Below are 27,332 nucleotides of genomic sequence, written 5' to 3'. Positions count from 1 at the left end.
CTAAATCTAGCAAATGTAAACAATGATGGGTTTCACACTCATAAAAACCACAAGTTTCAGAATGTGTAATTCATATGTATGATGATGCATGTATATGCAAGCCGGGCCAAAAAGGCCCACTTCTGTCTTAGAGCCCAGACTGGCCCTATTTGCGGGCTGACTAAGCCAACCAATCGAGTTTTTCTTTGGGCACATGCAAATTGCTGGTACACCAGCATAGCATGTGAAATTCCAGTTTTGTTCTTCTGTAAATAAAAATCATAAATTTAATAAAATTTATATATGTAAAAAGTTATATTATTAACATAAATCTACTAATATATTTTTTGATCTTATTACAGTTAATTTTGATTTAATGTATTTTTTTACATATATAAATTTATATATGTAAACAAATTAATTATTAGATAAAAAATAATTGTTACAAAATTATTTATATAAATTTACATGTGCATTAAATATACATTAAAGATTTTAATGTTATATATAACGACATTAATTATTTTATAGCATAATTAACCTATTAATTCAGTTAATTAATATACGGATTACCAATCTATAAGCCTCTTTATGGAAAGGCAAAACTGGAATTTCCAATGTTATACTGAGTGTAACAACAATTTACATGGTGTCCAAAGAAAAACCCCAACCAATCAGGCCAGGCCCATTTTGACAGCTCTACTGCCCAGCCAAATATTTTATCATTGTCTTGTTTTAACCTAAGGAGCTCAAATAAAAAGAATGTTCTTCACAACACCTAGTTTTAGGAGCTAGTTACTAATAAGCAGCAATGGTTCCAAAACTTGAATTTCCCTCTCCTTATCAAAACTTCATTGTAAACATGAAACAAAAGAAATAGTCCAAAAGCAAACGAGTTAAATTAGACATAAAAGTGGTATTGTTTTCTACTCAAATGGTAAGTTGACTGTCCACGTTTCACAATCAGAAGGTTGTTGGTTAGGTATTAGATATCCTTTCATATACTTGGGCCACTATAGTAAGCAAACTATTATGAACACTGCACTGTTTGATACTATAAGAAAAGATACTACTGTTTTTTTTTTAGACTGAAGTTCTCCTCAGGCTGCTTTTGCCAAAAATAATTTGCAGCCTCTATCCATAGGGGATGAACCACAAACTTCTTTTCTTTCACTGCCCACCGGCACTTCTCAGTTCCAGCATCAGTAGCAACTACGTGTGTAACAGACGGGTCAATTTCAGTCAAACAAGTAGCTCCCATCTGTTCTGCCATCTTCCGCAGAGATGGTATTGCACCATGAACAATACGACTGAAAATGATCACACATCCGCTTAAGACTTCCCTTCGAACCGATGACAATACCTTGAAAAAATGAATTGATTGTAAGGACATCATTAGAAGAATCTCACATTAGGATTCCAACATTAACTAAATATTTCCACTGAAATATAGCTAGAGCAATGAACAAATAAATATGAAAAAATTAACTACCTGCCTCACATCTTGATCATCAAAATCTTCTTGTTTCTACAAAGGGTTCCCCACCACACAATATTAGTATTATATCAGAAATAAAAAATATTTAATAAGGAAGACATGATGAGGAGTGACATACATCAAAGAACATGCAATGGACTTGCTTGAGCACTTTGAGAATTTTTGCAAGTGCTCCATCAGTTTCATCTTCATCACTCTTAAGTTCGGCTAGGGATTTGCAATTGAAACCAAACTGCCGACAACTCGAACCAAAAAAATGGTATCTTTCCATTAGTATCAGATTATCTTTATGCTTCATCCATGCCTGCAACATTTTCATACATGCCATTAAAAGGAGATCATTTTTAGTTCACAAATCTCCAAAAGAAAACGGAATTGTTTTATTTCCTAAAATAAACACAATTCAATAGACACCACCAACTGAAAATGAGTGGAGCTATATTTCCTCATCTCCTTTATAAATTATAGAAAGCAACATTGCAAAGTAAATGCTCTCACGTGTTCTGTATCGTCAAGAATTATGACTGCACTTTCTTGTCCTAAGACAACATCAAGACCCTTTTGATGCTTTTGAGTCCCATCATCTCGAGAAATGACCTTAGCATTGAAGTATTCTCCCTGAGGATCAAGTAGCTTAGCCATCTCTAATGCATAAGGCCGATCACCCATAGTATATATGTACATCTCAAACATTTCACTTGCTTCTTTTAGAAATGGGCGGACAAAGGGCCTCAACTTTGTCATCATATTCATATGCTCCAATTTGAAGAGGCTGCCTTTGGAGACATCTATCACTTCATTATAAATCAGTTAAGAACCCAATAAAAACCCAGAACATCAAAGGTGAAATCAAGGAAGAGTTATCAGAAAAACACACACACTGAACTGAACTAAACAAGTGAGTAATGTGAGTTTTCTTTTTCAGTTAGTCTCTATGACGGCTGTTACTGTTGTGCAGCTGTCGGTCTGTTATATCAGATAGGTTAGTCTCCATGACAGTTACACCTGTCACATCAAGTTAGCTTTGCCTCTGCCTATATATTTCATTGTAACAGAGCTGAATATTGTGTTGAATCAATCCTTTAGTTCAATAAAATAATATTCTATCCCTCACTTATTCTTGAAACAAGTGAAAACCTTAACTTTACCAAAAATGAAAGAAACACGTTAGCATGTCAATGTATTCAAAGAAATCTCACTTATATAAGAGATGCTATTTTTAGGACAGCATGATTAGATTCTTTGTATGACATATAATGATGTTCGTGTTACATTAAGCATGGTTGTTGGATTGTTGTAATTGCTAAAAAACAACGGTATCTTTGTCTTTTAGCAACCAAAGTAACATGAATGAATCATTCTTTAATCTTTATTCAGCCAAAAAATTTCAAACAGTATTAAGGACATGTGTATATTGCATGTTGGAAAGTTTAAAATGTATTCAACAACCTCAAGTGAAAGAATAGACAGAATTGACTAGTTCATTCCCCTGCTACACTTTTATTACAGTATCTTAATTAAATAAAGAACCAATTTCAAAAGGTATATAATGCAAACATTTCAGCGACAGACTATCAAATCACAACACAGTAGAATTATAGCAGATATCAAGCATTCATGCAATAGACTAGTTGATTGATATTAATGATGTAATAAAAACAACATAGACCAGAGAAAACACTTTATGTCTCAAACAAAACTGCTGATTTAGAATACCAATTACTATAAGCAAAAGCACATTGGTTTACACATACTTGTAAGAGAATCTGTTTGGTTAAGTAAATGCAACTCTTCAGAAGTCAATTGAGCAAGGTGAGTGGAATTTAGCAGTGTGTGATCTAGGTCAAGAACTAAGTAGAGCTTTTTACGACCTAACAAACTCTTCATGTCAGTATTGCGCAATCTAGAAATTTCCTCATCATGAAGTCTCAATCCCTGCAAATACAATGTTTTCTATCATGTTTAAGAAACTATTATTTGGCTAAATTAAGTAGATATTGGTCATGTCTACCAAGCTGACCATCATGTTAACCAAATCATGAAAATGGATATAGGATTTTTATATTAAAGATTAGGGGATATGTTAGTGTTTATAAAACCAACATCATCAAACTCTGGTGGTGCATAAAAAACTTCGTACCCCATTGCCCGGAGGCTCTTCGCTATGCGAAGGTATGGGGGAGGGATGTTGTACGCAGCCTTACCCTTGCATATGCAAAGAGGCTGTTTCCGGATTCGAACCCATGACCAACAACTCTGGTGGTGCATATAATCCAATAATTCAACTGTATACTTAATACTTATATACAACAATTTATACCTTATGTATGTACCCAAATGTAACACCAGATTCCCCATCCAACTTTTGCCCACAACGTATACACATATTTCCAAACGATCCGGGATGTGTACAACATACATCTACCTCTGAGGATGCCTCTGCAACAACAAAAAATTTACAGCACTTTCAAGGCAAAATTATAAAGTTGTATAAGAACCATATTAATAGTTGCACAAACATGAGAAAATATTGTGCAGAATCTGAGTCATTACAAGTTAAAAGTCTAGCTATTGTTGTTTATGTATCATTACTCTATAAGTAAAAAACAATTAATAATGTTTCTTGGTAAAGGGGAGAAATTTGTTTTGAGTAAAGCAAGTTACAGATGGCAATGCAAACTATACAAGCTTAGGTTCAACAAGTGAAATAGTTCAAGAGAGCTATATACATAGATAAAACTAAGAAACATTATCACACCAGGCACACACACTGTTGAAAATTGGTTTTCTTGCTCTAAAAGAGAAACAGTGTATGAATAAATAAATTCCATGCAAAGATGATGAAATAAAGAACTATAACAATCAAAATTACCTAAACTCCGTTTGACGATTCCTTCTGAAGTAGATCCCTCAGTTTCCTCAATGCTTTCAAATTTACGTCTTTTAGTTCTGCTTACATTCATAAATTATAGTATATAACACAGTGAAATTTGACCAAAAACAAGAAGTAAAAAAAACAAACTCATAGCATTATCTCTCAGAATAGAATGACAACTGCAACATAAATGCACCAAAAGCATGAACCCTAAAATATCAGTCTCCCTCTCTTGGGGTTTATGCAAATTGGTTCACAATTCCACAGACCACCAGCAAAAAATAGTTTTCATGCAATGCTGAAGATTTTCAAAGCAAAACAAGGTCACAGACAAAGCACACTTTATTGTCAGTTTTTAGAAAGGCATAACTAGTAGTAATATACACTCAATAACATAGCTCACAGAGGGAAAGAAGAATGAAGTATAGATCCCAATGTCCCATACGCAGACTATTATTTCAGTGTACCTCTAGCGATCATATAAGCAATGCCCTGATTTAATTAAAACCTCTCATTATGATATTTTATGATTTTTCAGAAACAAGCTACCTAAACTATAATCATAGTTATCAATCGTGGAAAGCGGCATGTGAATCAGCTGACCCCGAAACCGCTATAGTGAGATAGTGGATAGCAGGATGGATGCCATTGGGAAATTTAAATTGACGTTATATATATGAATATGTCACATTCAAACCTTTATAAACTTCAACATATTTGCAATTTTTGAAATAACAATTGACAACATCTGCTTAACTCACACGAGATATAAAATATGAAACAAAACAAGTAATGAAGAAGAGCACCTTACACTCTGAAGTTCATCATCTTGTTTTACAACTTCTTTATCCGGGGACGAGTCCGGTGAACTTGCATCGAGTTCAGCATCAAGAAATGCAATAAAGTCATCACTGCTGGACGAATGCACGGGAGAATCGGTAACAACACTCATCTGCATCGTAACCATGCAACAAAACCAGATTAAAAACCAAAATCCATAATAAAAAAAAATGGATGACAACATAAATCACAACCATTAATCGGAAAATAAAACAAGATATAACAATGTCTCGAACACAAGGGAGTATTACATAGAAAACAACTCATAAAGTTGCCCTAACTCTCGTCCAGTTAAAAAATAGCACGAGTGACGTAGTAACAAAAAATCAAGTATGTGAATGCAATAATCCCTGGGGATTCAACTTTGAAGGTACCTGTTTAAGTGTGAATTGAAAGCAAATGGATGAATAAGATGGAGCGTTAGGGTAAATTTGTATGCAATTTGAAAATCATGTGTCCGAAGACGGGTAGTGGAGAGAGAACCCCAACATAAACAAGTAGTAACAACGAACAACGTTACCGTACGACTAGGATTTAAGGTTAAAGGGTATATTGGAAGGAACCGGTAAACTTAACTTGGGCCTAAACTAGTGGGCTTTAATGAATTGGGCTACACCCCACAACTACGGATGGTTCGATTGCACCCTTTCTTTCATACATTTTTTTTAACAATTTTTATATTCTAATCATAATAATTATTACATTTTGTTATAGATTATAATTTCATTCTTGTTGTTTTTCCAACCTGTGGAAAAGTCTCTATATACTTTTTCTGTCTTCATTTTTCAAAATTAGTTTATAGTTTATTTGATTATTTATAGTCTCTATATAACAACATAAATCAATCATTTTTAGGTGAAAAATGATATTGATTATTGGAATGATGATAATATTCAAATCATTTAAAATAGTAATCAATTGAATCTGTATGAAATGGTTATAATTATTTTAATTAATTTAATTGTGTATTTTTATGAATTTAAAAATATTTTGGTAGAAAAATAATCTATGGAGTGCGGTTAAATTTAGAATTAGATTGAAAGAAATTATAAATTTTAATTTTGTTAATTTATATAAACAATCTTTAAATATGACTAATATAAAACTTATTAAGAAAAATATATTTTTTGTTGACTTAAAGAAATTCAACTTAATTAGTTTTATTATTTGCACTTATTTATTCGATTTTGACACTCTAAAAATAACTTATATTATGTAAATTGTTCAACTTATATTTTGACACTCAAAATATATATTAATAATTCAAAAAGATAAATTTTTAATTTATAAGTTAATTACATAATATCTTATTAGATTTGATTAAATTAGTTCAATTTTTAAATATATAAACAAGATTTGATTGTATTAGTTAACAAATTTTAATTTTTCAAGATAATCTAATAATATCTTATTAGATTAATTTAGTTTTCAAATGAAACTGCATGTTAACATGTATTGGATAAGACGATGAGTGAATTGGTGCATGTTATTCAGAAATCAGAAATTGCACTGAAGGAATGCCGAGGCTAATGGGTTGGCTCCTAATCAAGAAAAAACGATGTGCCCATATACTCCATTCCACTCTCTTCGTTCGTAAGAAAATCTTTCAACACCCACAATTCAAGAAATTGTGCGTATACTAATTGGAGTCTAATAGCACTCAAACAGAGACAAGAACATTGGCATTTAGGATTAGGGAATCCTTTACGATACGTTGAAACAAGCTTCCTAAGATCCAATTCATTACCTCGGACAGAGGAATCAATAATTCATATAAACCATATAACAATTTACACAAACAAGCAGTGGATTACATTACTGCTCCGCAAGAAAATCAGAATTTGCATTGCAGCACTCAAAATCAAGAAAGCAAGCAATACAAAATTATTTAAAAGTTACCACCATGATGCCACATTTCCTCCCAAAAACCAAGAGCAACTCGCACGCGAAAAGTTTACAGAGAGAGGGTTTGCGATTTCAAAAGAAGAGAGGTAGCAAGAAGGTTTATTTATAGAGGAAAGTGTTTCGGTTGCCTGATTTGGGTTTTTAAGAGAATTTGGCCCAACAACTAATTGGACCACACTGATTTGGGTTTTAAAACCCAATTACAAAACAATAAATAAAATTATTTCCTAACTCCACTAATCTAATGACTAGCTTACTAATTCAATTCATTTAGTATTCCACCCAAAAAATAACTTCCAGTTCATTTAGTGTTCAATTATGTCCCATAATTTTAAAAATTGAGTTAATGTTACTCTTTGAAACATGTCAGCACCATGCAACCATAATTTTGAAATAGAAAGAATTAACAAATTCTAATAACAAGCCATAAATGTCCAAGTGATTATTTCTTTTTCCTCATGAACCATGCTCTATTAAGAAAAACACTAAAAATGACCTTTACAATGACAACAATTTTATACAATGGAGAAAATCTACGTGGAACTAACAAAATAATTTAGCGCTCTTTAGAATACTTTCTTTACTTTCTGAGTTTCAAAGATTTTGTGTGTGGACTGTTGTCTCTGCATTCCAACTTTAACTCCAGCAGGTTCTTGCCATGTTTCATCACATCCTGCTTCATTTTCCACCAATTCCTCTCTCACCAAATAATGTTGTTGATAATATCTGAAGGCCACAAATAGCACAAACACTGCAGTTATACAATTCATTAGTATGTAGTTATGTGAGTGTATGTGTAAGGCACAAAACTACGTTTAATTTTTTTTATGTAGTGGCGTCACTATATCTAGATCTAAAAAATGTTGAAGCTAAATCTAATGCTATTAATTGACAAAAACATATGAATCTTCACTATGCTCTTTTACCTGACCAAATGCGAGCAACCACTGATGACAAATTCCAAACAAGGCCAAAAATGCCAAGAGCCACAGCCTTTTTGTGAGAGCAAGAATCCCAAGCATCCCGGAATCGACGAATCCAAAAGTTTGCTTCATATGATTAAAAGAAAATAAGTCATCATTAATCACATTAAGAAAACTCAAACTATTAGATTGGAATAATAATTATAAGATCGTGGTAGTTTGTAAAACACAAAAGTCATGGCACTAACTGCAAAATTGAATTTTGAGCTTAGTGATTTATATATCCCTGAAGCTAGTGGAAGCTTATTTTTGGACCCAGTGAACAATCCGAGATCAACTCATCAAAGTACTTTGACAGGGTTTAGACTTTGGGGGTGGGGACCACCAAGTATGTATATGATGTGATAAGCATTGTTATCTCATAATTGTGTTCCCAAGTATCAACTATCTGAAGATAAGTCTAATACTTGTAAGGAATGGCCCCAAAACTGTTGAGGAATAAAAGCAAAGATGCTCATTCATGTGATGCATTAAAATTTTCAGTTCCCATCATCCACATTTTTAAATATGCAATAAAGCAAAATCTTAAAGCAGGTTTAGAGTTCAATTATTTTCACTAGAGGAAAGTATAAAATAATTGAACCCCTATACATATATTAATCCTTTTTTCTTTACAGGACCCACCAAATCCATTATAGTAGATCAGTGATAAAAATCAAGGGTACAAAGAGCCGTTTCCATGACCATAAATACATGCAGGATCAAATTATTGTGGGCCCTCGAAAATTCTGCAACGTTTGCATTTGACAATAGAGCGTCAAATATTACCCCTACCTAGACCTACTTGGCGCCCTTGCAGCAGCTACTTACTACAACTGTACTATGTTTTTGTCACATACTTGTGTTCTAAAGGAAGAGTTAAATGATGCTAAATCAAAACTATGCTTAATTTAATTTAGGATTTTTACCGAATGCAGTTAACTGTGCAGAATACGAGGAGCAGATTTTTGGCACGGTAAAAACTCCAAAGAAGCCTGAGGCAGTGAGAGAACAAGTTTAGTAACTGAAAAAACCACAATAAGAAAAAATTGAGGGAGTTTTCACTTGCATAGCAAGTGGTGCAAAGAGTAAGAAACTCTGCATTAACATGCAAATCGGTTGGGCATATTTTGTGTGTGAATGGAATAAGCCTAGGCATTAGAAACTCACCGAATTTGGCCATCTTCCAAATGGTTATGTAGCTGCCACATCTGGCAAGAACAAAGAGCAAAACTGCCAACTACAATTCATAAACCATTGCCAAAGTTTATTCTCATGTTTTAATGATATGAAGGGAGAAAAAGAAAGAAAAATAAAAAACCATGTTATCAGTGAGCAATGAAAAATACCTTAATTGTGGTACCAGGATCTCCAGAAAACATGGCTCTAAGTTTTGACAGGAACTCATTCAAGTAAGGAAGGATCAATTTTAGCACCCAAATTGCTTCTTCTTCTCGTAGTACATAGTTTGTGTCCTCTACATCTATGACCCCCCTGGTTTGTTTGATTCCAAACAAAAAAATCATAGAGTATATTATTCATCATCCAGTAATGTATTTTTGTCATTTATTTTTCACCAATGTGCTAGGGTTATTATTACCTGCATATTAGTGATCTATAGAGGAAGATAACAGCTAGATAGACAAGGCCAATATAGGACATTACAGAAATAAGACTGCACAAACAAAGGATAAAGAAGTGTGTCAATTCTGGGTTCTCTTTTAAGTGGCAAAGTGTATGTACAAAATGAATTGAACTCTCTGTAGTGTGGAGATTTCTAACCTCAGATTGATATCTTTTGCATAAGAAGATAAAACTATGGCGAATGTTCCAATCCCGAAGATAAATGCTGATCTAGAGATATCTCTCCACATGATTAAATCAACTGAAGAGTGACATGTGTAAAGAATATTAAAGAATAAATACTAGAAATTTGTATTAAATTTTGCCGACAAATTTGACTCTTGCATGAATCTGAAATGTAGATAAATCACCTAAACTCTGCAGTTTGTTCTGGCTCTGTGGAAAACTACAGTACTCTTCTGCCTTTGGAACTGAATAGTAAAGACCAATTAGCCTTGATAAAAGCACAAATCCCAAAAATCAGATTGAAAGAGAAAAGTACAATGAAATTAAAAGGACCTTACTTGAATCAGCCTTGGAGAAATTTTGGTGAATTGTGGAAAGCTTTCTAATTGGAAGAGATGGCTTCACAGATATAGGAACAGACACTGGCCTTTCATTTTTTTGATGAAATTGTCTGTTGGTACTCACAACCTTTTTAGGTTCTGGTTCATTCACAATCTTCTGTTTTGCTGCTACATTCACAACCTCCTTCCTTTCTGTCTCATTCACAACCTTGGATTCTGGTACACTGATTTCCTTAACATCAAAGCTCCCCTTCTCCATCTCAATATCAATCTCCTCATCATCCACCTCTTCCTCTACCACATCATCTTCATCATCATCATCAACATGCACTGGTGAACACTTGATCATGCCAACATTACCTGAATTGCTAGAAATGACCTTCTCTAGGCACACACCAAAATCCTTGCAATTTTCATCACAATCATTCTTCCCATTGAGAATTACAACTCTTGCAGACCCACCAGCCAATCCATCATTCCTTGATTCATCCAAAACATGATCCAACTCTGATTTGCCCTTCCTAGGCTGAATTGCATTTCCCGCATCTCCATCACCGACATTCTTAATTAAATCTGATTTGTTCTTTCTGAGCTTCCCAGCATTCTTTTCAAAAGATTCACCCACCCCAGACCTTTTCTTCCTGGCCTGAATTGGGCTCTTCTTGATTGAATCAGAAGATATGTTGAGATCCTTGCATTGCTGACTACTACTACTATTACCACCATTCTTCTGGGGTTCTGATTTTCCTATGGCTATTTGAATATGGTTGTTTTCTAACCCTTCTGATTTCCAAGTTTTTCTCTTTCCAGTGGCAACCACACTCCCAATTTGGCTTCTCTTCAATCTGCAGGTGCCACCATTGCCTCCTTCTTCAGCACTTTGTTCTCCAGTGAAGACCTTAACTCCACCACCAACTTCATCACTCTTCATTCTGCTCTCCCACACTGACCCTGCAACCACACTGCATCTAACTCCAAGTCTTCTCCTACTCACATCCATCTCAATTATATCTTTTTTTTTCTTTTTCCACTATCTGCCTAACAGTCAGTACTGTAATGGGACATGAGTGTTTGACGGATAAGAGGCTTTCAGCTGAAGAAATGGCGGTTGGTGGGGATCTACATTGGGATCTCCTTGTAAAGCAAGGTCATAGAGAGAGAGAAAATCAAGGGATTGTGTGTGGAGTAAGAGACAATAGTTGGTCTCTTTTTTTTTTCTCTTTGTGGAGTTCTGTTTTGTGAGGAAAGGGAAAAGTGAAGGTAAACTGAGTGGGGTTGAATGATTATGGTGTTAAGGAAGAGGAACCCTTTTATGCATAGATTCCTTAGGTCTCACATCACTTCTATCGAGGAAGTTAAAGTCATTGGTCTCACCCTCACATGCAATTGAAGAACCTCTAGCTATATAGTCCAATACTCCAATTCTTCCCAAGCGTGCGTGCTGAGGACAAATTATTATATGATCTCACCTAATTTTTACATGATATTTGGCAGAGTTTTATTTATTCTTTATTTTTAAATTGAAAATTGCAGTTGTGTGTGTCACTATAATTTATAAATAAGTAGTAGCTTTCAACTATACAATAATTCAGGTGAGAGAGGCATGAAAAAAAAATGTACCGTTAATAAGTGTCCATATTTCATTGAATGTACCAGACAAGACAAGGCATAGAGAAAATACAATGTATGGTGGTGGTAATGTGGTACGAGACTAGCTTCGTGACAGAAAATCAAAAGCACCCCTAATTTTTGCAAAAGCTACACTTTCTAAAGTTCAAGGATGGGAATTGTAATAGTAATATATGCATATGATACGTGTCTGTTTGGTTAATAATGATGTTTGCTTGGTCATTTGTGGTATGTTTTTTGCATGTAGGTTTTGACAAATTTCTCTGCAAGCTTGGAATGGATGACGTGGGTACCACTTATTAGGAGAGAAAAAGATTGTTGATCTTCAAGATCTTGTGAGTTTTATTGGTACGGTGTTATGTAGATGTAAGCGATACCATCTCTGGATACCAATTTGCCGCGTGTATGGCAAAGTGTTTTGATCTCTGCTTGTGGCCAGCTTTCAGTTTTAAATTTACTTTGAAGCTGCAGAAAATGTGAATCCCATAACCATTACTAAACCAAGAACGTGATTCATATAAATTATTCATTAACTTCTCTGGTCTTTTTCTAATCATTTGTTGTAGTTTATTAATTATTAGAGCACGATCTTGGGTGATAAAATTGAACAAGACTAAGAAGGAATACATAGATCGGACATGTATGTTGTTTATTAATCTAGTGTAAACGATGAAGAATCTTAGCTTCATAAGTCAAAAATATCAAAGAGTTGTAGAGATGCTGTAAATAATTATCCGTCGTTTTCTCTGTCGGTGAAGGCTAACGTGTATTTACACTGCCAAAAACAATTTTATACTATACCCACACACTCATTAGCAAGCAATTGACCTGTATTTTAGGACCAATTTCAACGTGTTTTCGACTTCCAAACAATTTTTAATTCAGTGTCATTATTTAAACACAAAATAATTGATCATGTGCGTGACATTGTATGTACTATATTATTATCTTTATTTTTCACTAACTTTTTTTTATGTATGCATTGCAAAATTAAAAAGGACAGCTTTTGATCATTTAATTTGTGTGTTCAGAAAATATGTTGGTATCAAATTGATTGCTATTTTAACATTTTGTGATGTGGTGCAATAATGTTGATGAATTTCGTCTTATAGTGGGCAAAGCAGTTGCATATATAGCCATCAATCAGATATCACAATTTATACATGAACATTTGTTTGAAAGCTCTAAAGTCTAAACTAATATTTCCATCAGAAATTAACCCAGGCTTTTATATTTCATTAAGAACCCTATGAGAAAATAACACAATGAGAAGAGGAAATATCGCGTACGAGAAAGCTATTGCATGTGGGAAGTTTGGCACAAAACCCCACATGAATTCTTTTTGGTTGGGTTAGGGTCCTTGGCATGCGAGATGAGGCCAAATCATATGATAATTTAGGAATCCATTTTGCATCAAAGTGAAAGTTGCATTTGCATATACATCTACGGCAATACTCCCCGACAGAATTTGGTAGCGTATCGCATTGCTTCTTTGGCTCTGTATCCCTTTTTCTTTATTATGGTTATGATTTCGATTTCGTAGATACTGCGATTAGATCAAGTAGCCTACCTCTCTTTCTTTCTTCTCTTAATTATTATTTATTATTCAGTAAGTAGGAGAAGGATATATATATAGTTCAAAAGATATTTTGAGAATGTTGCCTCGAGTAGTGTTCCGTTAGCTTGAAAGGCAGTTATAAGCGTGTAGATTAACTAGCACATGAGATGATGAGATTGTCCTAGACAAGAAAAATATATAATTATGAAAATTAAGCATACAAAGATTCATATTTATGAAAATAATCAGAAATTGTTTGAATGTCTTTATTTTTAATTACAAAACGAAACAGTTATAATTATTTTTATTTTTTTTACAAAGAATGATGTTTGTTCTTAGTCTCTAATTTTTAATTTTGCTTGGGAGAAGTCCCCATGCCCATTGCCCACATTCCGAACCCATATGAGTACTGTTTAAGGCACGTCACTTGAACGACACACATTACTTGTCGTTTGCTGCTGTGACCTCACCCTCAAAGTTACCACCATCCGAATTACAATTTGCACGTGCCTATCTACCCAATGCAGTAACCTAAGTTAAAACTTTTAATTCTTTTTTATTCTTATATGTATAATTCATTTTCGATATTGTTCATATTAAACAAATTGTTAAATTCATCTTCATACATGAAATTACTCTTAATTAGTTCTCCGACATTATAAATAAAAAAACAAAATCGAGAATTTATAAGAACCAAAATTCAATATGCATTGAGCAAAAACAAATCATTTTTTATGCACGGAGACATTAAAATGAAAATAATTATATATATATATATATATATATATATATATATATGTGTGGATTTAATTTTGGTAAGAAATGAACTAAAAATAAACGTGATGTATAAAAGATAAAAGTTTTGATTAAATATTAATTAAAATAACATTCTTTTTGTAAGAGTATTAATGATAAAGACACCCGTTAACAAAATTCGTTTACATTTGTCGTAGTAATTTATTTTTTAAGTACAAAAAAATACTGATAAAAAAAGTGCAAAAAAACACATGCAGTTAACTTTATAACACTTCTAATTATATATTTTTATTTTAATTTATATTTAAATCTTATTCATTAATTCCTACATTCAACAAAAATAATATATTTCTAATGCTTCAATAAAGATTAAATACACATCGTTTAATAATTTTTAAGGATTAGTATAAACAAAACACAAATAATAAGAAATTTTTAACATATTTTCAAGAACTATAAGTTCTTTTTTTTATAAAAAAACAAATATACACGAAACTGCTAAATTCCGAACCCCCTTATTGGTGCTTTGGTAATAAGTAGTAACACTTGCTTTCACTGCCTATAATATAGGGATGGAGATGGGACAATCCAACTTTTCAGAAGCAAAATGTTTTTCAGCTGTTTTTCTCTGGCTTGAATAAATATATAGAAATGATAGACTTCACGACTCTAACAATAATAACAAAGTTCCAAACCATTTTATTTTGTTAATAAAATTATTTGACGCCTTGCAAAATTTGGGAGAAAATACGAAGCAAATAATCAGAGACATGTGATGACATTATTTTCAAGGATTTATTTGGCTTACAATATTATTTTTAGATTGTGAAAATTCCTCAAGATATAGCAAACTCTTCTAAGATGACCCCAAATGACTAATAGTTCTTTGTCAACACAGTCTCTAGAGCGATAGATGAAGTAGTTGGATGAAGAACAAGAAAACAAAGAATGCTTAAGGAGAAAGAAAAGTGTTTTTATAAAAAGGAAGTAGCGATCAGCCAGAAAGGATTTGATCAAGTAAAACCAGCTGTCGAGCTGTAATCAAGTCAGAATATCAAAAAATAAGGGTTGAACAAAATAAAAAACTTATCTCGCAAAATTGTTTAGATAAAACAAATTTCAGAATTAAAATAAAATTATTTGATGTTTTCTCTCATTTAAGCAATGCAAGACTTATTGGCTCTTAATATTTCGAAATACTCATAAAATATCCAACACACCCAGGGGTTGATTTTTTTCCTTCTAGCATTATTTTTTGCTCAAACTCAACTACAAACTACCTGCATTTCAACAAATGTTACAATATTTGAATTGCGCCTCTAAATAATATTCAGTTATCATTTCAATAAATGTAAGTAGAAACGGCAACAAAGGCCTATTTCAACTGAAATTCTTGGTTTGCTTTAGACTCTTGTTTGGTACTATTAAATGTATGTCACCTTGATTATGTGAGCCATAAGTATCTCCAACTTTAGCAATATTTTAGTGTTATAGCTGGGGTAGTACACATTCAATAATACCGAGCAAGAAATTTCCCTTATTTTTGGGGCACCTAAGAAGATATTTTGCTAGGGGGAAAAAAATCATATATAAGCTATACAAGAAGAAATCAAGCATTGCATTACAGATGTGAAATCAGTGTTGCTAACAGAGAGAATCAAGCCTGAGGGAGAGAGAAAAAATTAATAACGAATGCCCAGGTTTCCTGAAAATACTTACAATCATACAGTTGCTGAGCGGAGAGGGAAGAGGAAGATATATACAGGTTGGCTGGTAAATAACACAACTCGTGCAAACTACACCATTTCTGCTACAATTATTAAATAGAATAATTACTGTATTGAAGGAGAATGTCAATCAGAAAAGGATGTACAGCAAGCTATGGGTTCAAAAGGTTACCTAAACTTTGCAGTGTATTGCAGTTCTCTTCGTTTTGGTTATCAATGTCAGCTACTACTACTTGTGTAACTATACATGCTCTTCAAAAACACCATACACCAGACCCGTTTTTGTCCAGTCAAATCCTATTCACGTTAGAGTATATACTGATTCTCAAAGCTAGTAGCATCTATTTGACATTGCCAGTCCGGATAGCTGTAGGTAAAATTCTTTCTGATTCACATTTCTTTTTCTCACTTTCTGCTGTCTTCTTCATTTCAAGCTCTAGCTGCTTGCGGTTTTCTTCATGGGCTTTGTTGAACATCCTAGTAAAGTTGAGCAAAGTTGACACAACTGCAGAAAATTCAAAGTAATTACAAGAATTAGTAGTATAGAAGTACAAGTAGAGGCACCAATATATTAGTACACAATGGGACTGGAAAACCGGGGGGGGTGGCACTTATGATATAAAGGAATCAGAGATAGCCCTGCATACCACATACCACTTCCACAATAGACTTACAAGAATTTGGATACCATGAAATTGTCAGTTTTTGGTTTCAGAATGAAGTATCCAATTGATAGTTGAGAAGCTAAAAATAAAGATTGTTCATAAAAAATATTAACTCTCACATATATGTAGCCAAGTGAAGAATCCATGCTCTTACTTTGTGGAAGGTATTATTTTTTATAAAAAAACAAGTGATAGTATATTTTACACCATCACTTGTTTCTTGTAAAAAGGACCAGAGTATATAATTTTACTAAAGTAGAAAGATAAAAATATAATTATCATAAGCCAAATAAAGGGTGCTCACTTAAATCAACTATCAAGAAAGAGATATTTGAAGTTCAAATGGTCACACACCTTGCTCAAATGGGCAACGAGCTGGATCTTCACCAAAATAGAGAATCAATTGATCCACGTTCCTACCCTGTAAACATACGCTCTACTAGTAAAGCTTAGCCTTTATATGGTTTTAAAAGATCTAATATATGGTAGAAAGCCTACCACGCTGGAATATAGTGAAGCCAGAGAACGGACATCAGCTTCAGCAGAACCGAGGAATTTTTTCAATTTCTATGGCAAAAAAAAGAAGTTAAAGATTCACAATGCATATAATTTATTACAGCTTTTAGCAAGCAGAAAAGTAATTCACAATTTTAATCTTTCCCACGTTCTGCTAAAGTCGGAACTTGCAAACTCTCACATTAGACCAATCACAGTCAAGCATAATGATCATAATTGCTATCTTGATCATAAGGTCACACAACACAATCTTATAATTTTTCACTGCCTCTACGATCCCAATTACTATGATAGAACCCATTTTGGCGGGATCGGGTAAGATCACGATCTTACTCATAAAAATGGAAAAATCGTGTGATCTTCACGAGTTGAGTTTAAACCCGTTTACCCAATAAAGCCCAATAACCTATCTGTCATCTGAAGCCACAATCTCCTTTTGTGTTATGATCTCATGATTTACGATTTCCACTAACCCACTCCTTTTTTTATACTAGGAAAATTTCCATTTTTACTATCTTGCAGACAAGCCTCAAAATGTCTGCCTCCACAGAATGGGGATTTAAAGAAAATGGTCTTCTTTCACAGACATAATTGCAAACTCAGTTGACTTTAATTAACATGTATTATATATATATATATATATATATATATATAGAGAGAGAGAGAGAGAGAGAGAGAGAGAGAGAGAGGAGGGATCAACTTATACCAAGAGTAACTCTTTTAGAGTTACACCCCATCCTCACCATTCATTTTCTTGGAATCTTTTGGTTATAATAAGTCACTAATCTTATCTATTAGAGTCCAAGAAAATGAATGCTGAGGATGAAGAGTAACTCTATCCTTCCTTATATATATATATATATATATATATGAAACTTGAAGCAATGAAAATAAACAAGGGCAATTTAAGAAAAGAAAAGACAATAGTGTTTAAGGCATGACGCTTATACCTTGCAGAAAGTTTCTGATATAGGCCCATCATTTTCAGAGGTTGATAGTTCCTGTACCACTTTTTCTAATCCTTTGTTTATAGCTTGCATCTCCTCAGCCAAAAACTTCAATTGCATCTGGATCAAATTATTTAAGTCAGTGTCAGTACAATGCCTATCAACATAATGAACTGAAGAGCCTTTGAGAAGTCCAGAACCTTTGCTGCTGGCTCTAGGTTAGCAACATCCTTGGAGAAGTCTAAAACGTCCGGTAGTTGGTCATCTAGCACCTATTTGGACGCACAGTATCATATTAATGCATTAAAGAAGAAAAATCATAATCGCCTTATTAATATCAGAAGATGAAAAAGCTCAATTTTTCCCCAACTTAATATCAAAGTGACTCCATAGCACAGAAGAAACGCAATCACTTCTTTTTTTTTTAAAAAAAAAGGAATAAATAGCAACATGTACCTTACAAAGATAATGCATAAGAGTCATCTTCTTGTCCCGTGCACGTGTCTCTGTGAGTTTAAGAAGGCTATCCAATCTGAATCCAATAGCAGAACCTAAAAGATGATTGGAGAATATAAACATAAGAGATTGATAAAAGGAAATGAATAATGATTTTTTTTGGTGAATAGGAAATGAATAATGATAAGTCAGAAGCAAAAACAACAATAAAATAATGATGCAAATGTGAGTTATTTAGTTTTCAGCATATATGTTTAGAAAAAAGACCATGGTTCCAATGAAACTCATTCATCATATATCTAGCTACATTTTTTTAATGAAAAGCTGTAAACATTTAAAAAAATTTAAATCACTACATAACAACCCACTTTTCAATCCCCTTGATTTATTTTGTTTTTATTAGAATCACAAAAAAAATAGAATATCTATATTCTATCCCCCTAACCATAAGTAAAGTTTCAGGGGGACACTTAAATCCAAGGAGAGACAAAACACCAAAACCTAAATTTTAGCATCGGTATATTGATTAGGTCTGGGGCAGAAGAAAGGCATTCATCTAATTTAGTTTAGTTTTTGCTAAACTGGTCTTAATTGGTGAGCACAGGTGAGATTATTAGTTGATGTAGTAACAACATAGGTGAACACGATGTTTTCCATATTAAAATGTGACTAATATGGAGGATTATTACAGAAATAATTTATATCTGAAGTAAGGGAAAAACAATATCAAGGAAGGAAAGGGTGCAAATCACTAATGATTTTTTATTTTTTTGAAATTGACTACTAAACAAAGGACCTGACTTGCCCTCCAAGAGGAAAAAAAAATAAAAATTGCACAACAGTTTACTATCACAACCCGGTGGGTGGGGGGGACAACAAACAAAGTAAAATACAAAAGGGAAAGAAAACAAAACAGTTGTATTTACACATACAATATCACACTATCAGAAAAACAAAAACAAAGCCTCTCTAATGAAGGTGTAGCATGCACAAAGGCCATAAATTACAGATATTTTCTAAAATTTATGATACTTTTGTTTGTGTTACGAACTTGAATGGTTCATGTTGCATCTATCTACTATATATATTTGTTTAAACATACCCTTGGCAGTTCCTTGGTTCAAAGCATTTCCTAAAGAAAGTATTGTTTGCATAATTCTCTTTAATTTGACAGAATTCCTGATCTGAATAGAGGAAACAAAATCTCAACATCCAAAATGTTATTTCTCATGAAAAAAGAGAAAGAAACTATGTTGCAAAAAGATGTTTCCGTAAAAAGGAAGATATCATGCCTCTTCTGAAGCAGAATTCACAACACTCAGGCTATTTCTAAGGTCAGAAACCTACATAAAAATATTAACAGGGTCAAACTAGAAATCGATTTAAATCCATTTTTTTTAGTAAAGATGCATGAAAATACCAATATTTCAACCTGAGAGTTGAATTGAATCCTGAACGAAAAAACTCTGAGCTTGGATTCCACCCGTGGTACTTTCATCAATTCCATTAAGAACTGTAATGAAGAATTTATGAAAATATAATTCAGATTCATGCCAAAAGAAGGTAGAAATGCAGTCTCCACCATCAAAGATAGCAATTACACGTAAAACTGTGTAAGCAATGCTAAAATTTAAATATGCATACATCTTGCACTCTAACAGAAGTGATCTAAAATATAAGCACTAAGCAAAAAATCATGAAACCCTATATATATACCTACCTGTTCGCATCTTCCCAACTTCTCCTTTTCCCCATTATAACCCTGTTCAGAATAATGGTGTTAAGTGTTATGAAATTTTGTAAAATATAGAGGAGACTTATTATAAATTAAACTCAGCATAACTATTCACCATAATCAATCTACCAACCTTAAGTAATTCCATCTCCTCTTTTGTAGGACAAAACTTTATGAGGTTCTCAACCTGATCAGTGTCGAGTGCTGACTCCTCCAGTGCTAACACTGAGCTCTGTGAATATTTCAAACAAGCCAATATTAATGAATAAAAACTCACAGCACTTATTCAACAAGATGATCCCATGACATGAACAAGACTTAAGAAAGTGTTAATGGACAATAGGCATTATTCATTCATTCTTACAACACACCTAAACAGAAATGTTAATGGACAATAACTGAACACTATATAACTTTGCACCCTTGTTTAGAAACATTAACTTTAGGCACATTATTGTAACTTCATTTCATAATAGGGTTATACAGATATGATAAGCATTTCTAAAATAACAATCTTTAAACGGTGTACAAAATAAATAAATAATATTGTTGAAAAGATTAATTCAACCCAACTCAACCTTTTATCCTTACAAAAAAAAAGTCCTAATGATAAAGGTTTTTTTGTGCAACCTTTATCTTGGCATAATAAATAGATAGATAGTACTGATCATATCTACCATGAGTGCATGTACTGACTGAATTTTAAAACACAGAAAAATAATTTAAGCAAAATTGTTAAAAATTCTACAGATATTTCATATAAAACCATGGACACTTCTTCAGTTTAGTCTCCAATCCAACACCAAGAAACTGTGATCCTCAATAGCATTTATATCTTCCAAAATTACAGCATAGAACAATTATTCATACATTTTTCCCACAATAAAATAACAATTCCAGTTAATTTACTAATTTCAAGCCTCGTTTAGTGTAAGCTTAAAAAAAGAGATTCTATGATACAGGTTTCTTTATTATTTATTTTTTTCAAAATTTACTATTTTTAACTTCTAACAAAAACACTAGAACAATTATTTTAGGTTTTTGCTCTTTGCTTTTTTCCTGTAAAACTTGCATAATCATTATAATATTTTAAAATTTTCTTTTAATGAAAAACATTTCTTTAAAAATACGCACACACAAAAACCAACAAGCCCTCAGTTTCTATAGGAGTACAAGTTTGAAAGAAAGGAATTACGTAGAAATATTCTGGTTTTAATTTATGTTGAAGAGAACTGAACCACAAGATAGAAATTTTCTACCACCAATTTCCAATAAAGAGGTAAAACTATTTAGGTAAAAAAAATAATTAAAAACACTAATGGAAAACAAGAACAGGGTGAGAAGGAGGACAAGTGTAGCATCTTCTTTAGTTCTATTATAGAAGTGATGTCAGCATTCATAGTTTCCAATGAAAACAAATCACTAATAAATTCTAGATAGACTCTGAATCAAAAGAACAAAGCTATCATTCAATTGTCAATCAAATCATAGTTTTCTTATTAACTAAGACTCCATATTATTTAATGATAGTACTTGGTTTTCTTTACTACATTATTAGAGACCATAAATGTAATATCAATCTTACCATTAAATCATGCAATGGCACTTTCACTTTTGAAAGCATGATTTCACAATTATATGCTCGCCTATGCTCAATCTGCAAGGAGTGATAATAGTATCAATCAAAAGGATGGTAATCATGTCATGGCCAGTAATAGTGTCACGGCCACCAAATATATGTCAACGAGAAAAATGATAAACAGAATCTATTTTAGGATCTACACCACACAGATAAACACTAATCATCTCCCACATTGCACTATACAAGTGAACTCTTATAGTTCTATAATATGTGAAAGGGAAAAAAAACTACCACAAACACTACTGGTTTTAAGATGGGTTGGTTATATAACAGTATCATTCTAAAATTTTCCAAAGTAATTTTGTGAACATTAATTTTGATACTTCATTTTGTCAGCTCTAAAATTTTCCATCAATGAAAAGCTAACAGATGCACAATTTACAACTTTATGGTTATATAGAACCAACATAAAATGATACCCCGGGTTATAATTACCAGGAACTATCACATTTCTTGCATTTTCCTAGTAATTAGTTCTCTTGCATTTCCCAATCACATTCAATTATAAACAAGCAGATTATGCAAATATCCGTAACCAGTCTTAGTACTACAGCAAACTGAATCTAAATTACCAGTTGCACTTTATCAGATTTAGGGCCAGCTGAGCTTTGGACATTTGACTTTTTGGCAGGACCTGAAGGGACTGCTGCTGAGAAGAGATTCTCAAGCTCTGAAAGATCAATCTCTGGGGCCCTACATTAAAATAATAAAAGGAGAGGCAGGTAAGACATTAGAATAATAGAAGGATAATTTGTCATAAGAAATGAAACACCATAGCCAATCAACATTACTTGGAAGCTTCGCCAGATTTCTGTGTCTCTGCCCACAAACTTCCTTGCACTGCTCTAGATAGTTTCAACCAATGCAATGGCTTCAACTTTTTGGTGTTATTCTTTGAGTTGATCGTACGTGATAGAATTCGTCCCTTTGAGCTAGTTGGTCCGGACACATTATTCCCATCACCACTCACAGAAAGAGACAATGGAAACGGACTGCCTGATTTTAGACCTCCTTTACCAGGAGGAGGTGGAACAGCAGGTGCCCCAGGAGGAGGTGGAGGAGCAGGTGCTGCAGGAGGAGGTGCAGACTCTTGCAACGAAGAATTAATGTGATCTGAGGGAAGTGATGCTCTGGAAAGTGGTGGTGGAGGTGCTGGTGGTGGTGGTGGTGGAGGTGCTATAGTAGAACCTGCAACTTTCCCCGAGAGACAAGGAGGTGGTGGAGGTGGAGGAGCATTAAATGTAACAGGTCGCTCCTCTTTTGGAAGAGGGGGAGGGGGAGGAGAGGGTCCACCTCTAACCTGTGACTCCACATTCATAGGAGATAGAGGAGAAGGAAGGGGTCCGGCTTTAACATGTACTTCTTTCTTAGGAGGAGGAGGTGGTGGTGGAGGTGGTTTAGCTCGAACTAGTCTATGATCCTTTAGTGGAGGGGTAGGAGGAGGTGGTGGAGTTGGAGGTTGTGAAGGGGAAGACTCTAGTCTTGTTCTAATAGGAGGAATCTCATTCACATTTTTGGAAGAAAGTGAAGGAGATAGCTGAGGTGAAGTAATTGCTGAAGATGAAGGATGAGAAATGGTGTCTTCTGGTGACTTACTATGAACAGTAGATGACAATTGGGTCCCAGGAGTAGGGTTAGAACTTCTGTCTTGTGATTGGTGTTTTGATTGCAAAGGCAAAAGATAAGAAGGGGGCGATTCTGTTTGGCGAGGAGAATCATGAACTTCTTTAGCACTAGTGGATCGAGGCCGCAAAGGAGGTGTTCTAGGGGGAAAAGCAGTATCAACAGAAGAAGATAAGGCAGGATGAGGTGCCTGCAGTTTTATGTCAAGATTTGTTGGTCCTGTTGGACATTTATTGGATTCCATGGTTCTTTCTGAAGATCTGGCTGTCTCTTGATACATGATGTTAGATGTATTAGGTTGTTGGGGAATACCCTCAACCTTGTTGGTCTTATCATCTTTTCTACTCTTGTCATTATCTGGTGATCTCTTGGTAGAGGATAAACCCTGTCTTGCTTCACTCAAATTCCCCTGAGGCGTTCTAGGACTTTTTTCATGCAATAAAGTGCCATTTTCCACATACTGATCAGAAACTGTATCCAACCTGTCATTCATAGCTGAAGCACGCATCTGTTGGAGCACATTTAGTGCAGCATCATCCTTGGGGTTCATCCAGTCTACATGGCTAAAGATCTCTTGAACCTTGGCAAATGCTTCAATTGGAAGTCCTTCCTTCTCAAAGCATGAGGTACCATCCGCAATAACTGCTGCAGCAGCATCCATCTCTGAGAAAAGGATCTTAATACAAACATAAACCAAAAATAAATAAATTAAATTTTAGGAATATACAATAAAAAAAAATTATTATTATACTATTATAGTTGAAAACAACTTGTACCTCGGCTCTAAAATCTTTTGGAAAGTGATCTTTAGCATCCCATAAAATGTCAATTTCATCCCGGTTAAGCATCAAAATATTAGATCTAACAAAAGCTGTGTTGAACATGACTCGGAACATCATCTTTTCACGATCCATGTTACCATTCAAGTTAATGCTCTCAATGACAACATCACCTTGAATATGGCAATTGATATCGATTTTGATAAGTTCACACTCTCCCTGCAATACAATAGCAAGAAAGTGCTTAATAATTAAACAAATTAGATCAGATTCCAGATGCATCTTTTAGAACAGAAAACATTTCATCATACAAAAACATGTATTAAAATTTAAAGAGCATGGGCTCAATCTGATTTCAGCTGCTGGGATATATTGTAAGGCCTAAATGCATAAGGTGTATTGAAATTTGGTTGGGATCTCCTATATGCCGAATATAGATTATATTATACAAACTTATTTCCCCTTTCTTTTGTTAAGCATTTTTTGGGATATTGGTGCCAAGTGCAGCCTCTTGGATCAAAATTAAAACTCATCTAAAATGAAGCTCCCGTATTTGTCAAGGAGAAATAAATAACCACATGCTGGTTCATCAGTATCACTACAAGGTTCAAGCTGCCAAAATATAATTATTCAAGCTTGACTCAATAACAAGAAACACAAGTTTGAGCTGCAATTGAATGGTTTATAACTATTTAAAGTTTAAACAATCTGAAAATGCACATGACAATTAATATAAAGTATTCTACAAGTCAAAATGGCCTTAAATGGAACCAGCATTGAAGGACGAAAATAAAAATAGAGATTTTTCTCCTATTACATCTAATAGCCTGTTTGCCAAAATTTATGAGGTTGCAAGTTATCTCAAGCACATAGCTACTGAGAGATTTCAACAATTTTGAGCAAAATAACAGTAACACCATAGCCTTTTATCTCCTAAAAGCAATTATCTTGCCTGCCAAAATGTCAGGATAATGGTTTTCATGCTAAATGCAATAAGTGCATGCCTTGTATAAAGTACAGGCTCCAAAAAAACATCAACAACAAAACTGAAAATCCTAAAAGAAGAGGCTCGAGAACTCAGAGCAATCCATTTTACAGCGAGGTAAATACACATACCTGCTTATAGGCCCGGACATTTTTGCTTCTCTTTGGCGTTGAGTACAACATTTTTGGATTTTTATCAGCACTAAAGGGATCCTGTCCATATATTCTAAAAATGGGATGACAACCACCTTCCCCCTCAAAGTTTGGGAAGAATCTGATAATGATGCAGTCCAACATGAGTGCCCTGTCCAGGGGAGGCCAATCTAGGGCCACATTCCTCCTGGAAACATACAGAAGATACCTCAGTTGGGAAGGGATCGGATTCAACGGGGACAACAAATGCAAAAGCTCGTGCGGAGCCTGCCTGTAAACCATATCCAGAGTCCTCTGCTCCCCAGTATAAACCTTTCTATAAATCAACAATGCAGCCAACATGAAAGCCAAAACAGGCCAACCACCACGTTCACAATGCATCAGCAACACATTATGCTGGCTAAGCGAGAGCCAGCTTTCACCAGACCTCAAAAAGTGGTGAATGAGCTCCATTTTGAGCACGGGAACACCCTCGTAGTGCCGAGGATAGTCCATGATAGTAATGTCATACTCAGACATGATATTCGCCATCTGACTCTTCGTATCCTCCTCCCGAAAATTGAAAATCAGAATCGAAGCATCAGGCAAGTTCTCCCTTAGTTGACCAACTATCCCATCCATGTACACTCTGTAATTCTCTTCATTCCAAGCATCCGTGGTGAAGCAGCAATCAAAAACTACATTCACGGTTAACGCTACTTGTTAATTCCAACAACAATCTCTAACTCCTAAGTCCTAACAATAATAAGTTAAATTCATTTCAAATTGAACAAAATCCCTTTCAAATTCAATTCACGTGTCATTGCCGCATTTCCAAGCAATCAAACAGATACCTAATGTTCCTTGAATCATTATTCGCAAATTGAGAACGAGAGAAAAAGAGAGAAAGTACCGTAAACTCTCTCGCAGATCTCGAGGAGTCCATCAGGAGGCTTGCGGAAGAACAATTTGCGGAGCATTGCCACGACCGCGAAGCTTCAGATTCAGGCTTCAGGAAGCCTATCGAACGCGATGGATTTGAGAACCACAAATTCTCATTCGGCGAAGGTTAACGCAACGTGAGTAACGATTTGCCTTGAGCTTCACGGCGGAAAAGAGAAAAATCGCGAAGCAGCGATTTCGAGGAAAAATGCTAGAATGAACGAAAAGAGAGTTTGGATTTATCGTTGCTTCTGTTTCTCTCTTTTTTTGTTTCTCAGTGAAAAGAAAAGGAAAAGTGTGTGGGGAAGATGAGATGGGTCATGGGTCCCTTGTTTATTTTTTTCTTTTTCGTAGCTGAATAACAGTGACGTGGACGCCATTTCGCGGGACACGTGTATCGTGGATATCCATGGCGGGTAATTTTAATCACTGTGATTTTCCATTTTCGGAATTTTTCCTGGTATGTAACAGTCTTATGTCGAGTTCCGTACGATTGAGAAACACGTGTTTCCATCATTGCAAGATAAGTGTTTGTTAGTTGTTACCACTGTCACGTGGGGTTTCGTTTTTTTTGTCTCGACCCAAGACCAAGACTATAACATAAAAAAACAAATTCTTGATTCCATTATTATACTATATATTACCTTTTTATAACTTTTAAAATTTGTTGCATTTCTTTTATGAGTTAGTAATAGGAATCCACATTTATTTTCTTCTTTTAAAAAAAAAAGTACCCGCATTTAGTATAAAAATATTTAAATTTGCATTAAGTGGTTATTATAAATAATAATAAATTTACTATATAGAATGGTTTGTAAAATTAAATATTAATATTAAAAATCTTTATATTATGAATGCATATTTATTCTCATTTTATTATACAAAAAACTCAGATTTATTTCATAAGATCTATTGGTTTGCATTTCAACCCACCTTTTATTATAAAGATACTAGGTGCATGGAAGAAAAACCACTTCCGTTCTTATTCCCTCGGATTCTCCAGTCATTTTAACTCATGATCTATTTTGGCCC

At 34.1% G+C, this 27,332-nt stretch overlaps 3 protein-coding genes across 7 annotated transcripts; all 3 read right to left on the bottom strand.

Annotated features, from left to right (window-relative positions):
- Positions 1-880: 880 nt before the first annotated feature.
- On the bottom strand, positions 881-5,715 carry LOC100800381 (RNA polymerase II C-terminal domain phosphatase-like 4). Of its 3 annotated transcripts, none has more exons than XM_006600485.3 (9): positions 5,567-5,715; positions 5,159-5,304; positions 4,350-4,426; positions 3,798-3,916; positions 3,232-3,412; positions 1,976-2,271; positions 1,596-1,781; positions 1,472-1,507; positions 881-1,342 (listed from the first exon to the last, which is right to left on the bottom strand). In XM_006600485.3, exons 2-9 carry the CDS (start codon positions 5,302-5,304, stop codon positions 1,049-1,051), a joined length of 1,335 nt encoding a protein of 444 aa, XP_006600548.1. In that variant the 5' UTR covers positions 5,567-5,715; the 3' UTR covers positions 881-1,048. The 3 variants fall into 3 exon arrangements, with proteins under 3 accessions (XP_006600548.1, XP_003550691.1, XP_006600549.1); XM_003550643.4 differs by having other exon boundaries at positions 1,976-2,265; positions 5,567-5,706; XM_006600486.3 differs by having other exon boundaries at positions 5,164-5,304; positions 5,567-5,706.
- A 1,768-nt stretch (positions 5,716-7,483) lies between these two features.
- Positions 7,484-11,631, bottom strand: LOC100799847 (reticulon-like protein B21). Of its 2 annotated transcripts, none has more exons than XM_006600484.4 (9): positions 10,207-11,631; positions 10,054-10,113; positions 9,842-9,944; positions 9,660-9,734; positions 9,409-9,553; positions 9,230-9,299; positions 8,989-9,054; positions 8,024-8,146; positions 7,484-7,823 (listed from the first exon to the last, which is right to left on the bottom strand). In XM_006600484.4, exons 1-9 carry the CDS (start codon positions 11,207-11,209, stop codon positions 7,798-7,800), a joined length of 1,671 nt encoding a protein of 556 aa, XP_006600547.1. In that variant the 5' UTR covers positions 11,210-11,631; the 3' UTR covers positions 7,484-7,797. The 2 variants fall into 2 exon arrangements, with proteins under 2 accessions (XP_006600547.1, XP_006600546.1); XM_006600483.4 differs by having other exon boundaries at positions 7,484-7,848; positions 10,207-11,629.
- A 4,116-nt stretch (positions 11,632-15,747) lies between these two features.
- Positions 15,748-26,600, bottom strand: LOC100799319 (formin-like protein 13). 2 transcript variants are annotated; one of them, XM_006600482.4, is made up of 18 exons: positions 26,272-26,600; positions 25,359-26,056; positions 24,240-24,461; positions 22,632-24,139; positions 22,413-22,533; positions 21,784-21,855; positions 20,332-20,430; positions 20,184-20,225; positions 19,896-19,976; positions 19,756-19,806; positions 19,566-19,647; positions 18,464-18,558; positions 18,208-18,279; positions 18,011-18,127; positions 17,043-17,111; positions 16,899-16,965; positions 16,052-16,384; positions 15,748-15,962 (listed from the first exon to the last, which is right to left on the bottom strand). In XM_006600482.4, exons 1-17 carry the CDS (start codon positions 26,336-26,338, stop codon positions 16,221-16,223), a joined length of 3,627 nt encoding a protein of 1,208 aa, XP_006600545.1. In that variant the 5' UTR covers positions 26,339-26,600; the 3' UTR covers positions 15,748-15,962; positions 16,052-16,220. The 2 variants fall into 2 exon arrangements, with proteins under 2 accessions (XP_006600545.1, XP_003550689.1); XM_003550641.5 differs by having other exon boundaries at positions 15,748-15,959.
- Positions 26,601-27,332: the final 732 nt, after the last annotated feature.

Source organism: Glycine max, chromosome 17 (assembly GCF_000004515.6).
Source record: "Glycine max cultivar Williams 82 chromosome 17, Glycine_max_v4.0, whole genome shotgun sequence".
NCBI lineage: Eukaryota > Viridiplantae > Streptophyta > Magnoliopsida > Fabales > Fabaceae > Glycine > Glycine max.
This window is presented reverse-complemented; position numbering and strand designations above follow the sequence as displayed.